The 20,033-nt window shown below is 44.0% G+C and overlaps 1 protein-coding gene across 1 annotated transcript; it reads left to right on the top strand.

Annotated features, from left to right (window-relative positions):
• Window positions 1–8,666: 8,666 nt before the first annotated feature.
• calm1b (calmodulin 1b) lies at window positions 8,667–17,811 on the top strand. Its single transcript, XM_048985520.1, has 6 exons — window positions 8,667–8,814; window positions 13,819–13,849; window positions 13,943–14,086; window positions 15,626–15,732; window positions 16,189–16,324; window positions 16,876–17,811. The coding sequence occupies exons 1-6, from the start codon at window positions 8,812–8,814 to the stop codon at window positions 16,902–16,904; spliced, it is 450 nt and encodes a 149-aa protein (XP_048841477.1). The 5' UTR covers window positions 8,667–8,811; the 3' UTR covers window positions 16,905–17,811.
• The last annotated feature ends 2,222 nt before the right edge of the window (window positions 17,812–20,033 follow it).

The following is a 20,033-nucleotide window of genomic DNA, read 5'->3' as shown; positions in this document are numbered from 1 at the left end:
TTTAAAACATGTTTACTATACATGAAGTTTAGGAGGGCGTTTCAAACTGGTAGCCCTTCGTATGGCTCAGTACCCGTGAAGTAGCTCTCAGTTTCAAAAAGGTCGGTCACCCCTGATCTGGTCCTTCTGTCATGGTTTCCATTGTTTGGCCACTAGGTGGCTCCCTTGACCATTATTTTCACAGAATGTTTTTTTTTTTATTTCTTATGAACTTTAAATAGTACTGACTTTATACTGTGATCCAAAGCCTGTTTGACCCTGTACCGATGCCCAAGAAGCACTGCTGATGTCTGGAGCACCAGCCGAAGTTGCTTCAGCTGTCCATGATGGACTTTCCCCTTGAGCAATTTCTCAACGATGCGGAGTCACGCCGGCGACCGAGCATGACGGACACCTGTTGTTTCGTGACAGAGCGATGACACATGACCGCTTTGTAATTATTAATGTAAATTTGCATCTTGTGAATGAGTCAGGACAATTTTTTCAGGCGAGGGAACAGACCGTGCCGAGGAGCTTCTGGGAAACGGCGCCCCTGGTGGGGAATGGTGACCCATTGGCAGGACGCTTGGTTACTCTGCAGGGACTAATGGTCTGATGGTCCTGGTGCATAAGCGTGACGTGGGCGACACCCTGGACTGTGGGGGTGCCGGTCTGTTGCAGAGCAAACTCACAGCCTGCGACCGTGACCAGGATAGGTGGTGGGAAGATTGAGAGATCGATGAATATGAAAAGATAAAGCTAAATTCGTAATACTTTACAACGTGGAAGTTCACCTTATATGTGATTCAGTGATTTATTGTGTAAATCACTGATTTGAATGTAATCTATACAAAAGGATTTAGACTCTACATAGATGGCTCTCATCTTATATGGGTCACTGTAGGTCGCTACGTAGACCAGTATACCACTATGAATTAACAGATTTATAAATTAATCACAGACTAATTGCTTGAACTGATCACAAATTGCTTGGCTCTAAATATACCCACCCACCTTCCACAGGGTCACTGTGGGCCTGAAGGCTGGGCACTCACTGGGAGGGATGCCAGTCCATTACAGGGGACACACACAGGCCCCAATTCACCTACTCACATGTTTCTGAACCGTGGGAGGAACCGCACAGAAACGCATCTAAATTCTGCACATGCAGAGAGACTTGGGACGGATTCAAACCACCATCCTGGGGGAAGTGGGGCTGCGGCTTAGTCCACCGAGCCACCAGGCCATGCTAATTACAGCCCTAATTAAATAAATATCCTTTGGTTTTCCAAACTGACCTTCAGTCAGTGTTAGCTTTCTGAATAAGTACTTCACTGTCAGTTATTAAGAAAACTAAATCCTGTGGTGTAACAGAATTATTTGTGAGCTTCACCAAAGGACAGCCATGGCATCACAGTCCTGCACGATTTCCCTGGAATTCCATTTCCATCTCCCTTTCGTATGCCAACAGCCCTTGAGAAAATCTCTGGGCCGTTTGGTATTCAGCATTGCAGCCAATCAGCCGTGCCGTCGTGGCGGGCTAATCAGCGCTGGAGAGCGCGATGCTGGGAAAGCGGCCGCTGTAAGGGCCTCATCCCAGTGAGTGCTGCTGCTTTCTCTCTCCCCTTCCCTCTGCTGTGTCCTCAGCTATTACTTACTGATCTCTGATCTGTGCTTTTATCTCATGGGTTGAATATGTAATGAACAGAGGACGTATGCAGCGGCCTTTTCATCCAAACTGCAGGACACCTGCTTCATCCTTACTGTAAAACGTGAGTTTCTGTTAAGGAATGATAATAATCTGCTTTTGTGTTCACCATAGCCCTCATTTTTTAATGGGCAGCATTTCCTCCTGATCGCCATTTTCCTATGTACACGATGTCTCCTTCCATAATCTCATGCCCCAAGCTCGCTGCCCTACTTTCCTCTTCTCCTTTCACCAAACCACCTATCCTTCCTTATATGTCCTCTCTCCTCTGCTTCTCACTTCCTTCGATTCCTCTGTACCTTCACCTCTTTCATCCCGTTTTCTCCACCATTATCCACTCTGCTTCCATCTCCTCCGCCACATCCTTCCATCCAGGTTTTTCTCCTGCGCCCTTCCATCTCTCCATCTTTGCTTCCTTCTTTTACTCCTTGCACCCTTCACTGGGGCGCTCCATCTGCTTCCTACATTTTTTTTTTGTCTGACCACTAGGTGGCTCTTGTGGCTGAAGTTTAAATAAATATGGTTTAAAAAGAGCCATACCTTTGATTTTTACGCAAAAAAAAAGGAATGAAAAGCGACAAAAAGGCACCGATCCAGTTTCCATCAACACTACATAGAAGGGCATGAATACACAGAGAAATTCCATGTTAAGACTAGTGACCTGCTTTAATTCTCATGCATGCAAATCACTTGGACTTCCTTGATAAAGCACCAGAACATCGGTGCATAAACTGGAGGCACGACCTGCTCTAATGTTCTAACTTGGTCATTCTTCAACAGCCCAGATGTCCCCGACCTCATACCCTAAGCATCCTGCCCTAGGTTCCAGGCCCTCTGTGACCCCGCACTGGGAAAGCTGTTGTTGAAGATGGTGAGATTGGTGGATATAATCCTTTCTGCCCAAAACCGTCTCTAGTCAGAATTGTAAAAGCCACATCCCCAAAAGCGGTATGGCCGTCCCCAATAGACGGAGAATCTTAGAATCCCATGTCATGTGCTTCTACAGGCAATTTATGACAATGCGTTCAATGCTTTTGGGAAACGGGAAGCTCTCCACACTGTACACATGTGGCTCCTCATCAACGCCTCACATCACCACACACAGCAAATAGCTCAGTGACGTTTTTTTTTTTTTTTTCCCCCCGCTGGTGAAATTATCCACGCTTATATGTTTATATATGAGTCTTTCTTCCTCTTTGCTCATCCTTCCTGTCTACCATACCTTCCTTTAGTTCCCTGTTTATTTAATTTTCTCCAGGCATGGAAAGCAGGAGATGATTGTAAGTGTTTACAATGTATTATGATTATGCTGATGATTAATTTCCATAAGAGTCATATCCTGACTGCAGCTCCAGATTCATTATTAAATTATGGTTTGTCCTGATATTTAACCACCCCAGGTTCTCTTGATAGTCGGATTAATAGTGGCTATACAGATTTGTAACTGCAGACCTGACAGCGATATTGTAGCACAGCAACCAACATGATAAGATCAAGTTTAATTTGTATTGCGTTTCGTTGTTCTTCATCCCGTCACTGTCTAGCGTGCTGTTTTATGCAATACCTGGATTTGTTTGAAATTTTGCTCTGTATTAGTTTTGCTTTTAGAAACTTCTAATTTTATTAATCTACAGAAACAGTATACCAACAAGTTTATTTTAAATTTTTTCTGTTTATGTTATTCGACGTATCATCCAGTATGTCATTTATTTCTAATATATTGTGCTATGGTGTATAAAGTGTTTAAAATGACTTGCAGTAAAGCACGTCATTGTCAATATGAACACGCACACACACACAAAACACGTACAGTAGTCCTCTACCAGTCACAGGCCAGCCTCCCTTGGATGAGATTCAGTGTCATTTTCTCTCCAGTTCTGCTCTTCCATTCTGTCATCTGTTTAAACCAGCCGGAACCTGATGACCGCTGAGGAGAGGAACCGTCTGAGATAAACTGTAACAACCCCACAAAATAAAGAATAAAAATGCAGAGGCCTGGATTAACCTTCTATTTCTGTGGATACTGAAAGGACTTTTCCTCTGGGAGAATGAACCTAATATTGTTCATATTTAATGTTTTTAAAAAACAACATGCCCATGAACTAGAGCGCAGCAGCCGATCGTCAAATACAGAGCTCAGTATAATTTAGTAAATCCATATGACTCATGATGTGTTGCCTTGCAAATATGTTTTACTGTGCCAGTCCAACCACTGCCTCAACATACTGTACGCCTAAGACCATCGACTCCAGGAAAAACACAAACCTGACCATATCAAGTGCGGTTTATTCCGGGGAAATACTTCAGACTCCTGCAGGTATGTTTTGTAGTTTTTAATCTTCATTCATAACCTCATGCACCTATTAATCCATCCATCCATCCTTTATCTTGTACAGGGTCACTGTGAGCCTGGCGCCTACCCCAGGAAGTAGATGGGAACACCCTGTACAAGATGTCAGTGTGCCATTTACTAAAGAATTTCATATTTCATATAAATCACTGAATGAATATGAAGCTCTGTAACCCACATTTCGTGGATTTAATATGTACTGTCAGTCAGTCTCAAATTATCCCAATGACAATAAGCAACTAATGCAAAAAAAAGGGTTCCATCCATTTTCTGTAACCGTTTGTCCTATTCAGGGTCGCGGGGGGTCCGGAGCCTATCCCAGAGACCACAGGTTGTAAGGCAGGGGACAACCCAGGCTGGGGTGCCAACCCATCACAGGGCACACTCATATACCATTCACTCATAAATGCTCACCTATGGGCTATTCGGTAACTCCAATTCACCTCAGCTTGTTTTTGGACTGTTGGGGGAATTCGGAGTATCCACAGGAAACCCCACAATGACACGGGAAGAACATGCAAACTCCACACACATGGTGGAGACTCGAATCCTGGTGTCAGAGGTCACAGTGCTAACCACTGTAATACTCCGCAAAAAGAATTAAACCAGCAATTTATTCAAACACATGATAATTCCACCCACAGTCATTTTTCAAGCCCCATTACTACTAAAAAGTTACATCTTTTCTAAATATAAAAGCTTATCTTGCGAAATACATGCATTTTTTTTTTGCTGAAGCAAATAAGATGAAAGTCTGCATGACGACCTGTCATCATGACAACAAGAAATACAGCGATTTAACCAGCTGTAGATAAGAGATCTACAAGAGAACTTTTCCCTTCCATAATGCAGAATGAATTACACTCTTTATAGCAGATAACAGAAAGTGTTAAATCACACCTTTGAGTAGGCTTACGAACGTAAAGGCTCCATTCTTTTTTTAGGTGTTTAACAAGAAAAGCACATGACATTTAGGGAACTTTTAAAAAGGCATTCACTTTCACAGATTTCAGAAGGTAATTCTGCGATGATTCTTCACACCTGCACATTTTGAAATGCAGTCTGTATCAGTTTCAGAGTCAGGGCTCATCTGACTTCAAACTGCACCAGCGGCCAGATGGAGAACTAATAGGTTAGAGCTGCAAACCCAGCACTACAGACGTAGCGGCATCGGAAGGCTTGGATTTGGTATAAATCACGCTTAGGCTAACGAGGAATACCGTCAACTGGGTGCAATGAAGTAACCCTGAAGTGATGCTTAGTTGTGCTTCAGCATTGAAATGGCCGGACTGAATTGAGACACTCATGGGCAGCTACCCCTGTACACCCTAAAATGCCTAGAGAATAAATGAAATAGTAAAGACATTAAGAATCGAACGATGTGCTTTGTGAGCATTTTAGATACTAAGTTCCGGCTGTATCAATAAACAAGTGAGATCTTAATGTAGCTGCAAGGAGATTAAGTCTCCTAAGACCCTTTAGAGATCAGCCCTTAACATCGCTTCTGAAGTGAAAACCGAAGGTAGCTAAGCAGTGTGGTACGTCTGTGTTTGTAGTGCTCTGGTTTTATTTACGATAAATAGAACAGAGCTATAATTACGAGCTTGCTGACCTTCGGCAGAAACACGCCAGCTTGGTGGGGGGCTACCTGCCACCAGGCTGCAGCCCCTACTTTTTCGACAGCGTAGCAGAGCCGGCACTCAGCAGGCATCTAAGAGTCACGGCGGAGATCCGATGCTAAAACCTGATCGTTCGGTCCTCGGGGATGAAAAACCATGATGTACGACACAAAAACAAAGTTAAGAACTTGCACTGAAAAGTCACTTTATATATTGGATCTCAAAATGCCCCACTACAGCCCTACAGACTTGAGTATAAACTATCTTAAACGTGCCTGAAGCAGAAGTTTCTCTTTCATTATGCAGAATGTGTTATTCTCAATGTTTGTGGCTTGTTGTCAAAACACTCTGTCTTTGTAGAAGTTCTGCTGTTATAAAGCAAGAGTAAGCGTGATTGCATTTTATGTTACCTATCATTAATTATTATTACTGTATATGGATGACAGACAGAAAGCCAGGAGTCATAACTCTATATCAGCGTCCCATTTGGAGGTTGTGTCACATTACAAAAAGGGTGGGGCGAAAATGGAGAAGGGATCCCTACATGCTAAGGCTTAAAAGACCTCTTTCTAACTCTGCATTGCAAAAGCACAACAGTCCTGACAGACTGGCCACTCTCACCATGCACGTGCTCAGGGCTGGAGAGTAACTGCACTGCTGCCTGCAACAGCAGCCCCCACCTCCCTAACAACCTCTTCTGTCCTGACCCATCTGACCAAGGGCTTCTCCTCTTGGCGTTTAGTCAAAAGGCTTCACCTGCATTGAGTCTGCAGTGCAGCCAGACACACTGATGCGCTGTTTCTAATTCTTTAGCCATTAGATTTAATAAGCAGCCTGCATTATTAGTTAGCTAGGTATTATTATTATTATTATTATTATTATTACAACATTCCAGGTTAAATATGTGTCTGAAAAATATAACAATTGTTAGGTTGCTACTATCTGTCACTGAAATACTGCCATGTGAAATACTCACTATGACTCCAGAATAGTGTGGCAGTAGTTTAGTATAGCATGTACAGGTATTAAAACACAAAACTAGATTTAATGCTGGCAACTTGGAATTCTGGGTATTAAATATATTCAAAATCGTTGGCAGATAGGTTATCTGTGTTGTCTCGCTAAACTTTCCTCTGTATCATACTGTAGTGTTCGTAGGTCGGACAATGAGTAAAATATTATTTGAACTAGTAATTGTGCGTCTGAATTCTTGTGGTATAAAAGATGCAAATGAGCCTGTTTTACAACGAATACTTAAAGACTATTTAATACTATAGATTCTTTATGCCCACCGAAATAGAGACGAGATCTTTAGGAATCATAAACCTATTATAAAATTAGACAGATATTTAATTTTTTAAATCGTTTCAATCAAAATGTGTGTTGTTTTCGATTGTTAATCCAGTGTTTGTCAATGATATTAGTTGCCTTTAATCTAAAGACAATTTAAACTCTCCTTTAAGATTTTTAAAGTTTGAGGCAGTTTCCACTATACTGTAATTATGGGCAGAGAATCAAATGTCCGTAAAGAATAATCCGCTCACCTACCACGCGGTTGGACTGAACCCAAAATATTATTATTATTTTTTATTATTCAACTGCGGATTTTCTAAACGAAATACATACAATTATGCGGTTTACAATAACCAGTATCTAGTACCCACTGGTCTACGCTCGCCGTCCACAGGTACAGTGACTTCCGTATAGTGCGTCCAAAAATCCATCATTCACGTAGGAAAACGTACTGAAACAGGAATCGTAACCCCTGCCCAAATAAGCTCGTAAAAAAATGTTAAAGCGCATAAAACGGCTTTTGTCTTTTTTATGAGGTTGCATTCATCCCACTTCCACCTAACGCCACTGCTTGGCGCATTGCGGGTCTTACATGGCCAATAACTCGCGACAACACACCGTGTACAACATTGCAGGTTTCCTCTGACCAATAGGCTGCGCCGTCACAGAGAGCGTCGCGATGTCTCCGGCTTCAACCAGGAAGTATCCTTCCGCTGATATTAAATAGTGCATTGATTGAGTGAAATTGAATGCTTTACGGAAAGTAATACATTATTGTTTGTGGCTTCCTACTGATTATACGGGCAAATGTGATATCTTAGTAATCACCCCCACCAACAAAAGGTGTGGTTAGTTGTGCATTGTTCATACTGATCATGCAATTGTTGGCACATATTGCGCAAGAGTAGCGAATCCTTATGAGGCAAATTTATCCCATTTAGCTGTTATCTATAGTATGTTCCGAGAATATGCCCATTAAAAAATATGAGACTAGTAAACTAATTGCGGGCAAAATCCACAATTGTGATAAGTCGATATTCACGTTAACAACTACCCAGTTCATATACGGTCACTGCGACATGTAACTGCAACAAGTACACGTTTCTATAATTCATGCATTCAAGAAACGAGTTATGGCATATTCATGTTTGAGGGAAGCCTTCTTTTAAATATTCACCTTCATTATTTGAATAACTGCAAGAATTATAGTTTTCCCCAAACATGAAACCAAAACTCTTGCGTGTTTGATATTGAAATTCTATACAATTAATGAATAGATGTGTAGCATCTCTTAAATATTGTAACTGGATATACTAGTAAAATTAAAATATAAACAACATGTCATGTCCTGGGTTCAGCTCAACAGTTGACCTCAAGTGTTTGGCACCTTTCCTTCGCATGCAGTCACCCCTTATGAACTTTGATCAAGGAACTTGGTACTTGTACGCAGAACACGTGCTGCATTGCAACTATTCAAACTAAATAAGTTCTCCCATTAATTACATCTGGACATTATTATGCATTGTGTTATTTAGCACAGTATCGATGATAGGCACTTTGTCAATTCAAATGGTTTACCGCAGCGACGCTGTCTGCACGGAACCGTCGCGAGCCGGAGATAGAACGTCCGACGTGCTCGTCTCCGCCCTCTTTCCGCGGCTTAATGGGAGGAGCTTTGAAATGGTTCCCGCGGAACGGAAATGAGGAAGTGCGTGATGAGTGGCCGTGCGGCGGAGGAATACACATATACGGAGATATTGACAGAAGTAGATACACACCTTCAGCCCACGGCCGGAGATTACATTCGGATCCAAGCAGCTGTCTAGTTTGCTTAGTAGCTAGAGGACTTAGTTCCACTCGACATGGTATGTATTTCGAATTGACGTACTCTACTCTTATATGTGGGATGGGATCGAATGTATGTCATAGGTACGGGACATATAAGATAGGTATTTGATCGAGGAGAAACAAGTGTGATTTGCATGTGGTATTTCTTGTAATATCTACCTGGTTATGTTTTTTCTTGCACAGGGACTGCAGATTTTTTTATTTTTTTAATAAACGTGCAATGGCGATCGCTTAACGTCGGTCTTATTCTGTAACCAGGAGAAAGCTGTCGTACTTAGATTAATGTTCAGGGCCATTGGGCTTCGCGAAAATGTGCCTGGCGCTGACAAAATGGAGCTGCACTCTCCGGTGGATGTGCGCCTTCGCGGCGGTGCTGGGTGGGTGGCTGCTTCTACGTGGGACGTCCAGCTGTCTCTCTCGTAGAGGCGACTGATGCTGCACCCCTTTGGGATTACCGATCAGATGCAGCGGAATTGCCGGGGGTCGGTGAATTTATCGAGTAGATGTTGGCCGGCCTGCTTATTCCCCCTGCCTGCGGTGCACTCGGCCACTCCGCAGGGCGATGCACGTATTGCATCGGATTGGGCTGGGGTTTTGGGTGTAGCGCCTTAATTCCGCCGACCCGCTTGGATTTCCTCATCGGAGACACGGACTTGGTCAGACAGCGTCGCGGCTACCAGCGGAGCCGAGTCCATTATACCATCGGAGAGCACCTTCACTTTCCATCGCCTATCACACCCCCCTTTTCGATGGAAAATTACAATATATATATATATATATATATATATATATATATATATATATATATATATATATATATATATATATATATAATACGGTGTACACCTTATTGATAGGCTACTGATCACAGATGTTAGGGTTTTTGGTCTATTAATTATGTTTTACTGAGATCTACTGATTCTTCCCTCTCGTTTTAAATTAAATCTTGGGGGGTTGGGGTCTTTGCCCACATTTGCTGCACCGATGAGAAGAAATAAGGACCGAATCCGGGGGTGCCCGGTAGGCGCCGTTTCAGGTGATTTTTGTCTGTTAGACTAAAAAAACAAAGAGAGAACAAACGTGCAGCGCAACTTTTCATGGGGAGTAGCTGCTAAAGGTGGCGTAACTCTGAATGCGTGCCGCGAACATCATTCGCGAAACTAGACATTGATTTCCGTATCTTAAAATGTAGATTGTGCCTTGTCGACACTCGCTGCTGTCTGCCCTCATACGATCAGCTGTACTATACTGTGCTTTTTAGTTTGGTTTTAATAGTCGTGTTCTGTGTCGAATTTGCATCTTGCTTGTCGAGGTGAGTTATAAGGCTGTAATCTCATTGTGGATTATCCCTCAACATGCACCTTTCCGGAACCGGTGGTGTCAGAGTTATTAGTAGACCCATAAAACGCATTGTAACGTTTTAGTCAATAGAAGTGTTTTGAGTAAAAAGGAAAAACCAGGCAAAAAATGGCTTCTCATTTAAAACTATATCCTATAGCTGACCGCCATGCATAATTTATACCTCATTTACAGAAATAACTTATGGGCTGAGTTTTTTTTTTTTTCTTTTTCTTGTTTTTTTGGAGAACATTATTTTGAAGATTCCTTGGCTTCAGATGAATTCAGCCTCTCTATCCTCCCAGTTTTTAAGGATTTTGTACAAACTGAAACTTTGCCCAGGCCGTTACCCATTTTAGTGACAGACGGAGTATCTTTTGGAAGATCTTTAAACGTTCTCTAAAGCAGGTTGGCTGATTCATACAGCTAATGTCTTACACCTTCTGTTTGTGTGGGAATTTTGTGGAGGTTTCCATAAAGTTCTTTTTGTCTCTCTCATTGTCTGGTAACTTTCCCAACTTTGGCCAAATCCATCACATAAAAATATGGCCCCTTCATTCAATGACTGATTATTATCCCATTAGTGAGGTCTCTCAGTGGCAGATCTGGCCAGAATTGAGATATGAAGATGTCTCAGCATGATGCTATAGTGTGAAATGGGCTCTAGGTGTTCAACCAGTGCATTGCTTAGTTTTAACGTCTCAACTCCTGTCAACAGAGGAGACTCCTGGCAGGGAACAGGACAATGAGTTTAGGCTGTTTTGGTTTTCAGACGGGTTTTCTTTTCCCCTAAAAGAACTCCACTTCTCGGACCAGAACAACCACCTGATTGTTTGGGTGACACTTTCAACAGTCTTGTAAAGCTAAATGATTTTTGAAACCTTATCACTAGAACAAGTGAAAGGAATCCATTAAGCTAGGCATGACTCTAGGGGAAAATGACTCCAGACATCATTGATTGTTGTACATCAGTGCTGCTGTCTTGCAAACTGCTTATATGTGCAGATTCTGTTTCACTAGCAACTTTTAAACTTTGATCTATCTGTAAATATGACAAACAAGCTTATGGATTTTGCTTTTGCTCAAAGCCGTGAGCAAAACTTGCTGCTTTGTTTGTATTATGTTTTATTTAGAGGAACCAGTCTGACCTCTATGCTTTGTTAGGGTTAGTGGTTACTCCGGTCTTTGTTCCCAGTTTAAATGCAGTTTTCCCCTGAAACCTCTTTTCCTGGCAGTTCTGTTAGGCGTTTATGAGGTCAGATTCTATACAGAAAGTAGCATGTCTTAAGGCCTTGGGGTCACCGGCAGTTGTACAGGAGATTGGTCATCCCCAGGAGTCTCTTAATCACCATGACCCTTCTTCCCCGATTCTGCTTTAACTATTTATCCTCTGCATTGCAAGCCTGAACCCTATGGCAGGAAATGCAAGGCATGAAGAATGGGGCACTCTGGAAGCAGTGGTGTATTGTTAAATTTGACAGTAAAGTAGTCTTGTCCTTCTGTTTCTCAGCCATGGTAAGGCCTGTCTTCCTGTTCCTTGATTGTGGGGAAGTTTTTTTTTTTGTTGGTTTTTTTCTCCCCCCTATCCCTCTTCCTTGTTCACATGGCCGAAATTCAGGTCGACGAGCTGTTCCTCTCAGTATACCCTGCCTGTGCACACGGTCCAGAGCATAAACTGAAACCGATGCTGTTTTAAAGAGGTGTGAGGACCAGCGGGTGTTATAGTGGCACCACATCATACCCCTCACCATGTGCCACATCCTGCATATCCATTCATCCATCCATCCATCCATTTTCCAAACTGTTTATCCTACTGGGTCGCGGGGGGTCTGGAGCCTATCCCGGAAGCAATGGGCATGAGGCAGGGAACAACCCAGGATGGGGGGCCAACCCATCGCAGGGCACACTCACACACCTCCTGCATACCCCTGTATCTTTTTAATCATTTAAAACCTGGTGACTCCAGGCTGCAGTGGGGCTTGGGTGGGGGGAGGGGGCTGCACCCAGCCGGGCAAGTTGCCAAGAGCACAAAATCACGCATGAGAGGATGGGGAATGGGAGCGTGAAGGAGTGAGATCTGCCCCCTCTCCTGCAATGCAAAAAATGCAGAAACATGGGGAAGAAATTCCGCCACAAAGACAACTGTCGCCAACGCCCCGTTGTCCATGTAAGCGGCCTGCTGAAAGAGCCGCGTGTTTGCAGCCTGACATAATGCGGGAGCAGCGACGCATCCAAAGCTGCTCGCATTCCTGACATGTAGCACTCAATTGTGTCGCTTCATCTCCAGATTAGTCATCAGGTAATACCGATTTTTATTCCTTAGTTCTAGCACAGTGTTTAGGCCTGTCGTAATACCGAAGTAAAATGAATGTGGGTGAACAGGTGGCCGATAGACTCATTCCAGTTTTGATTTTAGTCTATTTCTCAGCGCAATTTTGGGAGAGAGCCCAGGATGCAGTCAGAGGGATTGCAGGAAGCAGGTGGTGGCTCTTTTGTTTGTGTTCCTCAGAAGTGTCTGCCACATGCTGTCACCCCCCCCGTCACCAGGGGGCAGCATAAGTGTCATAACGTGGTCTATAGGGTTACTCTGTTTCGTAGGTGAGGAGCTACCTACAGGTTATGCTGTCTCGCCTTGGGACCACCAACTGGGACTGTCCTTGTCATGTGCTAGACCTGTCTCATAAAGCCCAAGACACTGTAAATCAGTGCTTCCCAGCCTGGTCCTCGGGAAGCCCCAGGCGGCCCACGTTCTTGCTCCCTTCCAGCTCCCCGTGAGGGAGAAATATATCGTGGACAGTCTGGGGGTCTCTGAGGACTGGGCTGAGAAATACTGCTCTAAATGACCCTGGGTGGGGTGGGATCATTCTTGTCGGTGTCCCATATGTCAAGAAAGCAGAATCTGGGTAATGGTCAGAGTGCAAAGAAAGTCCGGTCTGTCCTGACTGTCCTCTGTGCAGGACCTGCAGTGGCCTGTTTCATGCACAGAATTAGTGCTTTGGTAAAACTACTCATAACATTCTCACTGACCGCAACAAGGTCATTAAAAAAGTCCAGAAGATTCCAATGCTTGTCTCTGGTAGCACAGGACGACACAACTGTGGCCTGTACTACAAAGTGGGATTACTGGCTTATCGGGGTAACTTGTCGGATTTAAGGTACCACAGTTTAAATGGGCTTCATATTCATTCACTTATATTTTGGCCAGATCTTAGCTCCGACAAGATACCCCGATAAGCCAGGGACCCCACTTTGTAGTACAGGGGGCCGGTTCGTTATTTTCTCTCTATGGCAACTTGTGCAACATCTTCCAGATATGAAATGGTCTGGAAGGACTTTACACTCTTATCTGGGCCTCTCAGAACAGTTTGTTCATTAATACTAGTTACTGCTCCTAAGGCATTGGGGTACTGGGTGATGATGGAAACCCTTTAGGCTGATGGGCCCTTCAGTGTGTTTTGACCTAATTCTCTCCAGTAACAACATGTAAATCATTTTGGGGTGCCTCTGAAATGACTTGTATAACCTTCAAGTTCGGTGTGGACGAGTGTGCTTTTATTTTAGTTTTTGGGCATTTGAACTGTATGGGGAAGATGAGCAGGAAAAGCAAAGCGTTGTCTTGACTCTTGAAATGTGGAGAGGCTCTTCAATAAGTCCTGTCTCTCTCTGGTCTTGTTCTCTTTTAGGCTGACCAACTGACAGAGGAGCAGATTGCAGGTCAGAGACCCTATCTTAATGATCCAGTCAACATTTTTGATGTTTGGGGTTACCCTGTTAAACCATGTATGTAAACATATTCCCCCTCCCCAGAATTCAAGGAGGCCTTCTCCTTGTTTGATAAGGATGGCGACGGCACCATCACGACCAAGGAGCTGGGCACAGTGATGAGATCGCTGGGGCAGAATCCCACTGAGGCAGAGCTGCAGGACATGATCAACGAGGTTGACGCGGATGGTGAGTGCCAGGCTGCTCGGTGACACCGGGGCACCGCTTCTGCCTCGACTCTCCGCCCAGTTACCCCGCCCAGACTTACTGTCTGCCAACGGTGGCTTGCTTCTCTGATGTCAACATGATAAGGTACGGTGCTGTGCTATTCGTTCGAGAGTTGACTGACGACAGGTGTTCCTGTTGGCTGCCGCCCAATTCCAGATTAGCATAATGATTGCAGCTGACCGATTGGCAGACAGCCAGGATCCCACCCACTTTTCCCCAGAGTTGGATAGATCTTGAACTGGCCTGGGACAGGGGTACACGGGTGTGGCTGTCAGGGTTTGATGAGCCTCTCTGACTGCTGCGTGCCTCAGACTTTGCAGCTTACTGCAGTCCTTCTGGCAGTATCCGTTAACATTAGCGTTTCTGAAGTGCTTCCACACTGTGTGGTGGTCTCAGGTGACACCATCTTCAGGATTATCCAGAACAACGTCATGCGTGACTGAATTTTATTATTTTTTTTTAATCATTAAATAGCACTTTCAGGAACGCTATTACCTAGCGAATAAAAACCGCTATGTGCTGAGCTTAATTTGATATGTATACTAAATTTGGAGAGGGTTTCTTTTCTAGGTCAGTCAAATTAAATATTTGGTCAGGCGTTAATCTGGAAGTGAATGGCGTCGTGCACTCGCATCGTCGTCGTCCTGATGTTTTGGGCGCTTGTTGTCGAGCGTCGCTGCCACGGTAACACCCTCGCGGCATGGCATAAGCCCCGTTTCCTAAACCCCTCACTGTCAGATGCTTGCTCTCAATGGAATGCCGTGTGACGTGCTCACCATGAAACTGGACGGCCGGCGAGGGTGAGATTGGGGGTGTCTGGCTGTTTTTCGTGACAAGGGCCAAATCTATCCAGCAGTACTCTGTGTTCAGATGTAAAGATGCATCACTTGGATGCATGAGAAGTCCATGCTGCTGTATGCACTTTGTGTGTGAGTCAGAAGTACCCAGTTCCTGTTTTTGTCCAATATGGAGGAATGTGGGATTGGCTCTCTGCTATGCTATACTATGCTATGCTATGCTATACTATGCTTTGCTAGTTATAATGGCTTCCATGAAATCCAGTTGCCCCTGGCCTCTGATGGCAGAAGCCCACCCCCTCTCTCCATAAAGTCATTGATTTTGGCAGTACTCAGCAGGGTGGTGTCTTTTACGTTTCTTGGAAGTTCCACTGTGTGTGTGTGTGTGTGTGTGTGTGTGTGTGTGTGTGTGTGTGTGGTTGTGTGTGTGGCCTTTTTGGGAGGCAAAAGGCATGGTGACGCTCTCGAGGACTTTGGCTGAGTTGTGTTGCTCCATTCTGAGAGTACTGCCACTCTCAGCAGAAGCTGCTTCAGCAACAATTTTCATTGCCAAGTACAGGATCTTAAGGCAAAATCTGGCTCTGAGACAGTGAACAGAACCCTGTAGGGTACCTTCTGTGTGTATCCTGATCTAATTGCTAACGAGGGTGTTTAGCAGTAATGCTAACAGAGGAAGGCTAACGAGGCTTCCCTCATCTTCCAGGCAATGGCACGATTGACTTCCCGGAGTTTTTGACCATGATGGCCAGGAAAATGAAGGACACTGACAGTGAGGAGGAGATCCGCGAAGCTTTCCGGGTTTTCGACAAGGTGTGTGATTCCTACCACCCGCCTTGGCTCTTTTGGTGTGCTGCCTTTGACTGAAGGTAGTCTTCCTCTGTGATGTTCGTACAAACCTGCTTCTTCCTGCAAGACGGAAGAATCCTCAGGACAAAGGACGTAGTATTGTGTTGACCATACTGTGACCTCAAACCTGGAGGCTTCAATCCCAGAGGAGAATGTATTACACCGTTACATTGCTTTAATTGCAGTTAGACAGGTGATAATTGGAGCTGAAAAGTGGCTCTAGATTAAATTATTTTCAAATCAGATGTGTAATGCTTAGTAAATCCACGTTGAGGTGTCATGTAGCGTAGGTTGTAGTTTTTACTTTTGACTTTTTACAGCCAGAGGTATGTTTTTTTTTATTCTGCTTGGTTGAGCTTCCTTCACTGCCATGCCCCTTTCTGGCCGGCACTCACCATTGCATGGCACCCCCTCCTGCAGGACGGCAACGGCTACATCAGTGCTGCTGAGCTGCGCCACGTCATGACCAACCTGGGGGAGAAGCTGACGGACGAGGAGGTCGACGAGATGATCAGGGAAGCCGACATCGATGGGGACGGCCAAGTCAACTACGAAGGTAAGAAAAAGTGTTGGCTGAGCAGCCTTCCGCCCCCGACCTTTCTGAATAGTCTGCCTTTCCCTCACGCTCCCTCTCGAGACCGACTTGCCGCCATCTTCCCAGTCATCAGTCCCTTAGTGTGGCCTTGTATAAAAGGCTCGTCGTACCATTATGGCATGGCATCCCATCCCAAAGCAGTGGATCTGGACCAGGTTCTGGCAGGCTGAAAGGTCTGCTGGTCTTTCTACCTATTTTAAACCTTGGTAACCTCAGTCTTAAGGACCATCTGACATAATCAGGTTAGTATAGTGATCAGCTCCGGTGGGCCGAGCCAAGCACACTACCAACCCAACAGGATCAGGGCCACTTCCCCATCTGCTAGTGGCCAAGAACTCAAACAAATTTGGAAACATGAGCCCATTCTCCCCCTTTGACACTAGCGATAGCACGATGGATAGAGAGCGCTAGCAATAATTCACAGCTCACTATAAGTACTCCTTCGCCCCAATCCCTCTCTTCTGTCAGATAGCCAGTATTAACTCCTGCATCTCTGCATTTGTGTTTTGCAGAATTTGTACAAATGATGACTGCAAAATGAAGCTCTCCAGATCTTTCCTTGCGCCTCTTCGAAGGAAAAAAAAAATAATCAAATGTTTTACTTACCTCTTGCAAAAATGTTCATTTATTCATACTGTTTCTGTATAGAATACATAAGTGAATGTTGGGGGGTGGGGGACTTGTGTCCATGCTGGGAAAAGATTAAGAAGAAGGTTCTGCATGAAATTCTAGTTGTCCTGTCCCCAAAGATCAGTATAGCCTCAGTGATTTAAAAATAACCAACTATACTACCTTGAAAACAAACAAAAAAAATAAAAAATTAGCAGTTGGCAAACTTGAGTTCCATTTGCTAGTGACTGGGCTAGCCGTGTTTTTCTTTGTTTCCTGCATGCAGCTTGAGGTCGGGGTGTTCTCTGGCACTGCTAACGTGCTAATTCAACAGAAGGGTTAGTGTCCTCAGCATGGTGCAGGAGGGATTTTGAGATTTAAAAAAAAAAATAAAAAAAATGCTTGGAGAGAATCGGGGTGGGAATCAGGCTTAAGGAATTTGAGACTTTGTGTGTTCAAACTTTTTTTTTTAATGAAGGGGGAAAAAAGATTAAACATTTGGCATGTTGGTTTCTTCTGAAGACTACTTCCTCATTGTGGCTTGTATGAGGGTATGGGGTGGTGCAGGTGTTGAAATGATGTCACAGTTGCTTTTTGCATTAAAAGTTAAAAAAAAAAAAAAAAAAAAAAAAAGTCTCTTGCGAAGAGGGATCCTGGTCGAATTTCCCGTTTTATATCTTCTGTTCTGACAACCTGAGTGTGTTGATTTCGTCTTGTATGTCTGCAAAGCGTAGGATTTCAGCACAAGTATTCTAGGCTGTCTGTCTGAATAAAGTTTACATCCATTCCAAGTTGTACATGCTAGTTTTTTCCCCCCCAATAAAAATCCATCAACTTTATGAGCTGTGTTGTGTATTATTTATTCATTCCACCGAGTTTGCTTTGCTTTGCTGATAGCTTAATTCATGAGTACAGTTGCTCCTTGAGTGTGACGAGCCTGACTTTTTGTTTATTTATTTATTTTTCCTTGAATTGTCATACAGGAAGTACAAATCGATTTTTGCACAGAGGCAGAACGGTCAGTGTTTGGGGTCGTGCTCATTTCCCCATGATCTCCATCTTTGTCATGAATTCTTCACTGCTAGCGTTAGCCATAGCAGCTTTTTCCTCTTTATGAGCAGAGATATCTCCTTGTATGGGCTGGGTGCCATCACTATGGCCTAGACAGAGCCCTGCACCTGTTCCTTTCCATAGTACCTCCGTCTGATTTGTTTAATCCTGGCTGTTCTGGCTGGAGAGTACCTTCTCGAGGTGTGTTTTCCCACTTGGGCCTCCCTTCAGTGAACAGCCGGTCTTTTGCATTTTAAAAGCCAGGTAGTGTCCCTTCTACTTTTATCAGTGACCTCAAAGGAGTCCCCTAAAGCGGCGTGTTCCTGTTCCAGAGTCTTCGTCCAGAGCCTGAGGCTGTGGCGATCTGCAAGCCTTTTACTGGCACAGCCTCCTCTCGTTCTCAGGAACGTCTTGTCTTTGGTAATCCGGCACTTTGCCCGGGCAACCGCGCCACGCTGGACTGGGACACTGGGGTTTCGAACAGGCATGTGGGAGTTTAGTTGGACAAAAAAAATGTTCTATATGTGGGGCTTTACCTAAGACTCTGAACTGATTTCTCTCTCTAGGGATACAGACCTAGTTAACTTTCTTCCCTCCAATGGTGTGTTACATAATGGAGATTAATAATAAACCTGTCATGGGTGGTATCTGGAAAAAAAAAATGATTGTTTGTCTCATCTTTGCTTCATAATTCTCCTGATGGATTCCAGATTCCTGCTTCTGCTGGGAAGCGGCTGTATATCAGCCTTAGTTACCTGACACCTGCCGGCTCACCTGCATGTGTGTCTAGAAAATACGGCTGCTGAGTCATAGTTTTTTCATCTCGTCCTGAACAATGGCTGGTGTCATCTTCAGCACTTCTGTGCTGTGCTGAGACACCCTGACTGCTCAGACAGGGAGGTTTTTTTTTTTGTCTGTTTAGTCTGTCCCACTTCTCTCATCTTGCTGTCGATTGATGGGGTTGGTGTATCATCGGGGAGTCATGCCAGATCTTTCTGTGACTGGAGCCTGTCCTTTAATGGGCAACATTCTCGTTTTTTTTTTTTTTGGTGGGGGAAAGAGGGGGTGAGTGATATGGTCTAGCGGTACCCCTTATCAAGGTTAATGATGTTTCTGAAACCCCAGGAATCCTCTTCCTTGGCCATTGTTCCCAACCGGCATCGCTTGAAGGTCCAACAGACCCAGAGGAATCCCTGTCCTTCCCGTATGCCTCCAGGGGCACACTTTCCAAAAAAGGCTGAGAAGTTGACCCTTCGAACAGAAATGTGCTTTTAGCATAGCCACGAGAACGAAACGCCTAAATAAATTTGTGTGAGGCTTCTCTGCTACCCAACCGCGACCAATCATTCCTCTCAATTTTCAAGAAACGCCACAACTAGCTTATTCAACCACTGAGCTGCTCAGCCTTCATCTGCTAATAATTGATAATATACTGCCTGGCTGAAAAAAGTCACAGTTTGAATTTAAATCAGAAATAATCATTGGATCATTTTTACAGTTCAGCAACATTATGCAGCAATAAAGTAAAGTCAGCTGAGTACCTGAATCTACTGGACGCCCAGGTTATCTCATCAATGGATTCTTTTCCTTCCTAATGGCATGGGCATATTCCACGATGATAATGCCAAGATTCATCAGGCTCGAATTGTCAAAGAGTGGTTCAGAGAGCATGAGGAATCATTTTCACACATGATTCAGCCACTACAGAGTCTTGATCTTAACCCCACTGAAAGTCTTTGAGATGTACTGAAGAAGATTTTACGGTAGACCTATCATCAATACAAGATCTCAACCAGAAATGAACACAAATCTGAATGAAAAAAATGTCGATATGTTACATAAATACATGGAAACAATGCATTGAGGAATTGTGCACCATAATTAAAGGCAGCCCAACAAAATGTTAAAGTTTGTGACAATTTTTTTCGCCATGCAGTGTAGTCTTTTGTCCATAGTGGATACTCCTTTATTTTGCTCATGTCCCATGGGTCCCTAGGTGGTTTGAATAACC

This window comes from Brienomyrus brachyistius, chromosome 19 (assembly GCF_023856365.1).
Source record: "Brienomyrus brachyistius isolate T26 chromosome 19, BBRACH_0.4, whole genome shotgun sequence".
Lineage (NCBI taxonomy): Eukaryota > Metazoa > Chordata > Actinopteri > Osteoglossiformes > Mormyridae > Brienomyrus > Brienomyrus brachyistius.
Note: the sequence above shows the minus strand (reverse complement) of the source record. Positions and strands in the feature narration are given on the sequence as shown.

Coding starts and splice junctions, on each gene's coding strand:
- calm1b (XM_048985520.1), top strand. Junction 14,087..15,625: donor CAACGAGGTTGACGCGGATG/GTGAGTGCCAGG, acceptor CTCATCTTCCAG/GCAATGGCACGATTGACTTC. Junction 15,733..16,188: donor CTTTCCGGGTTTTCGACAAG/GTGTGTGATTCC, acceptor CCCCTCCTGCAG/GACGGCAACGGCTACATCAG.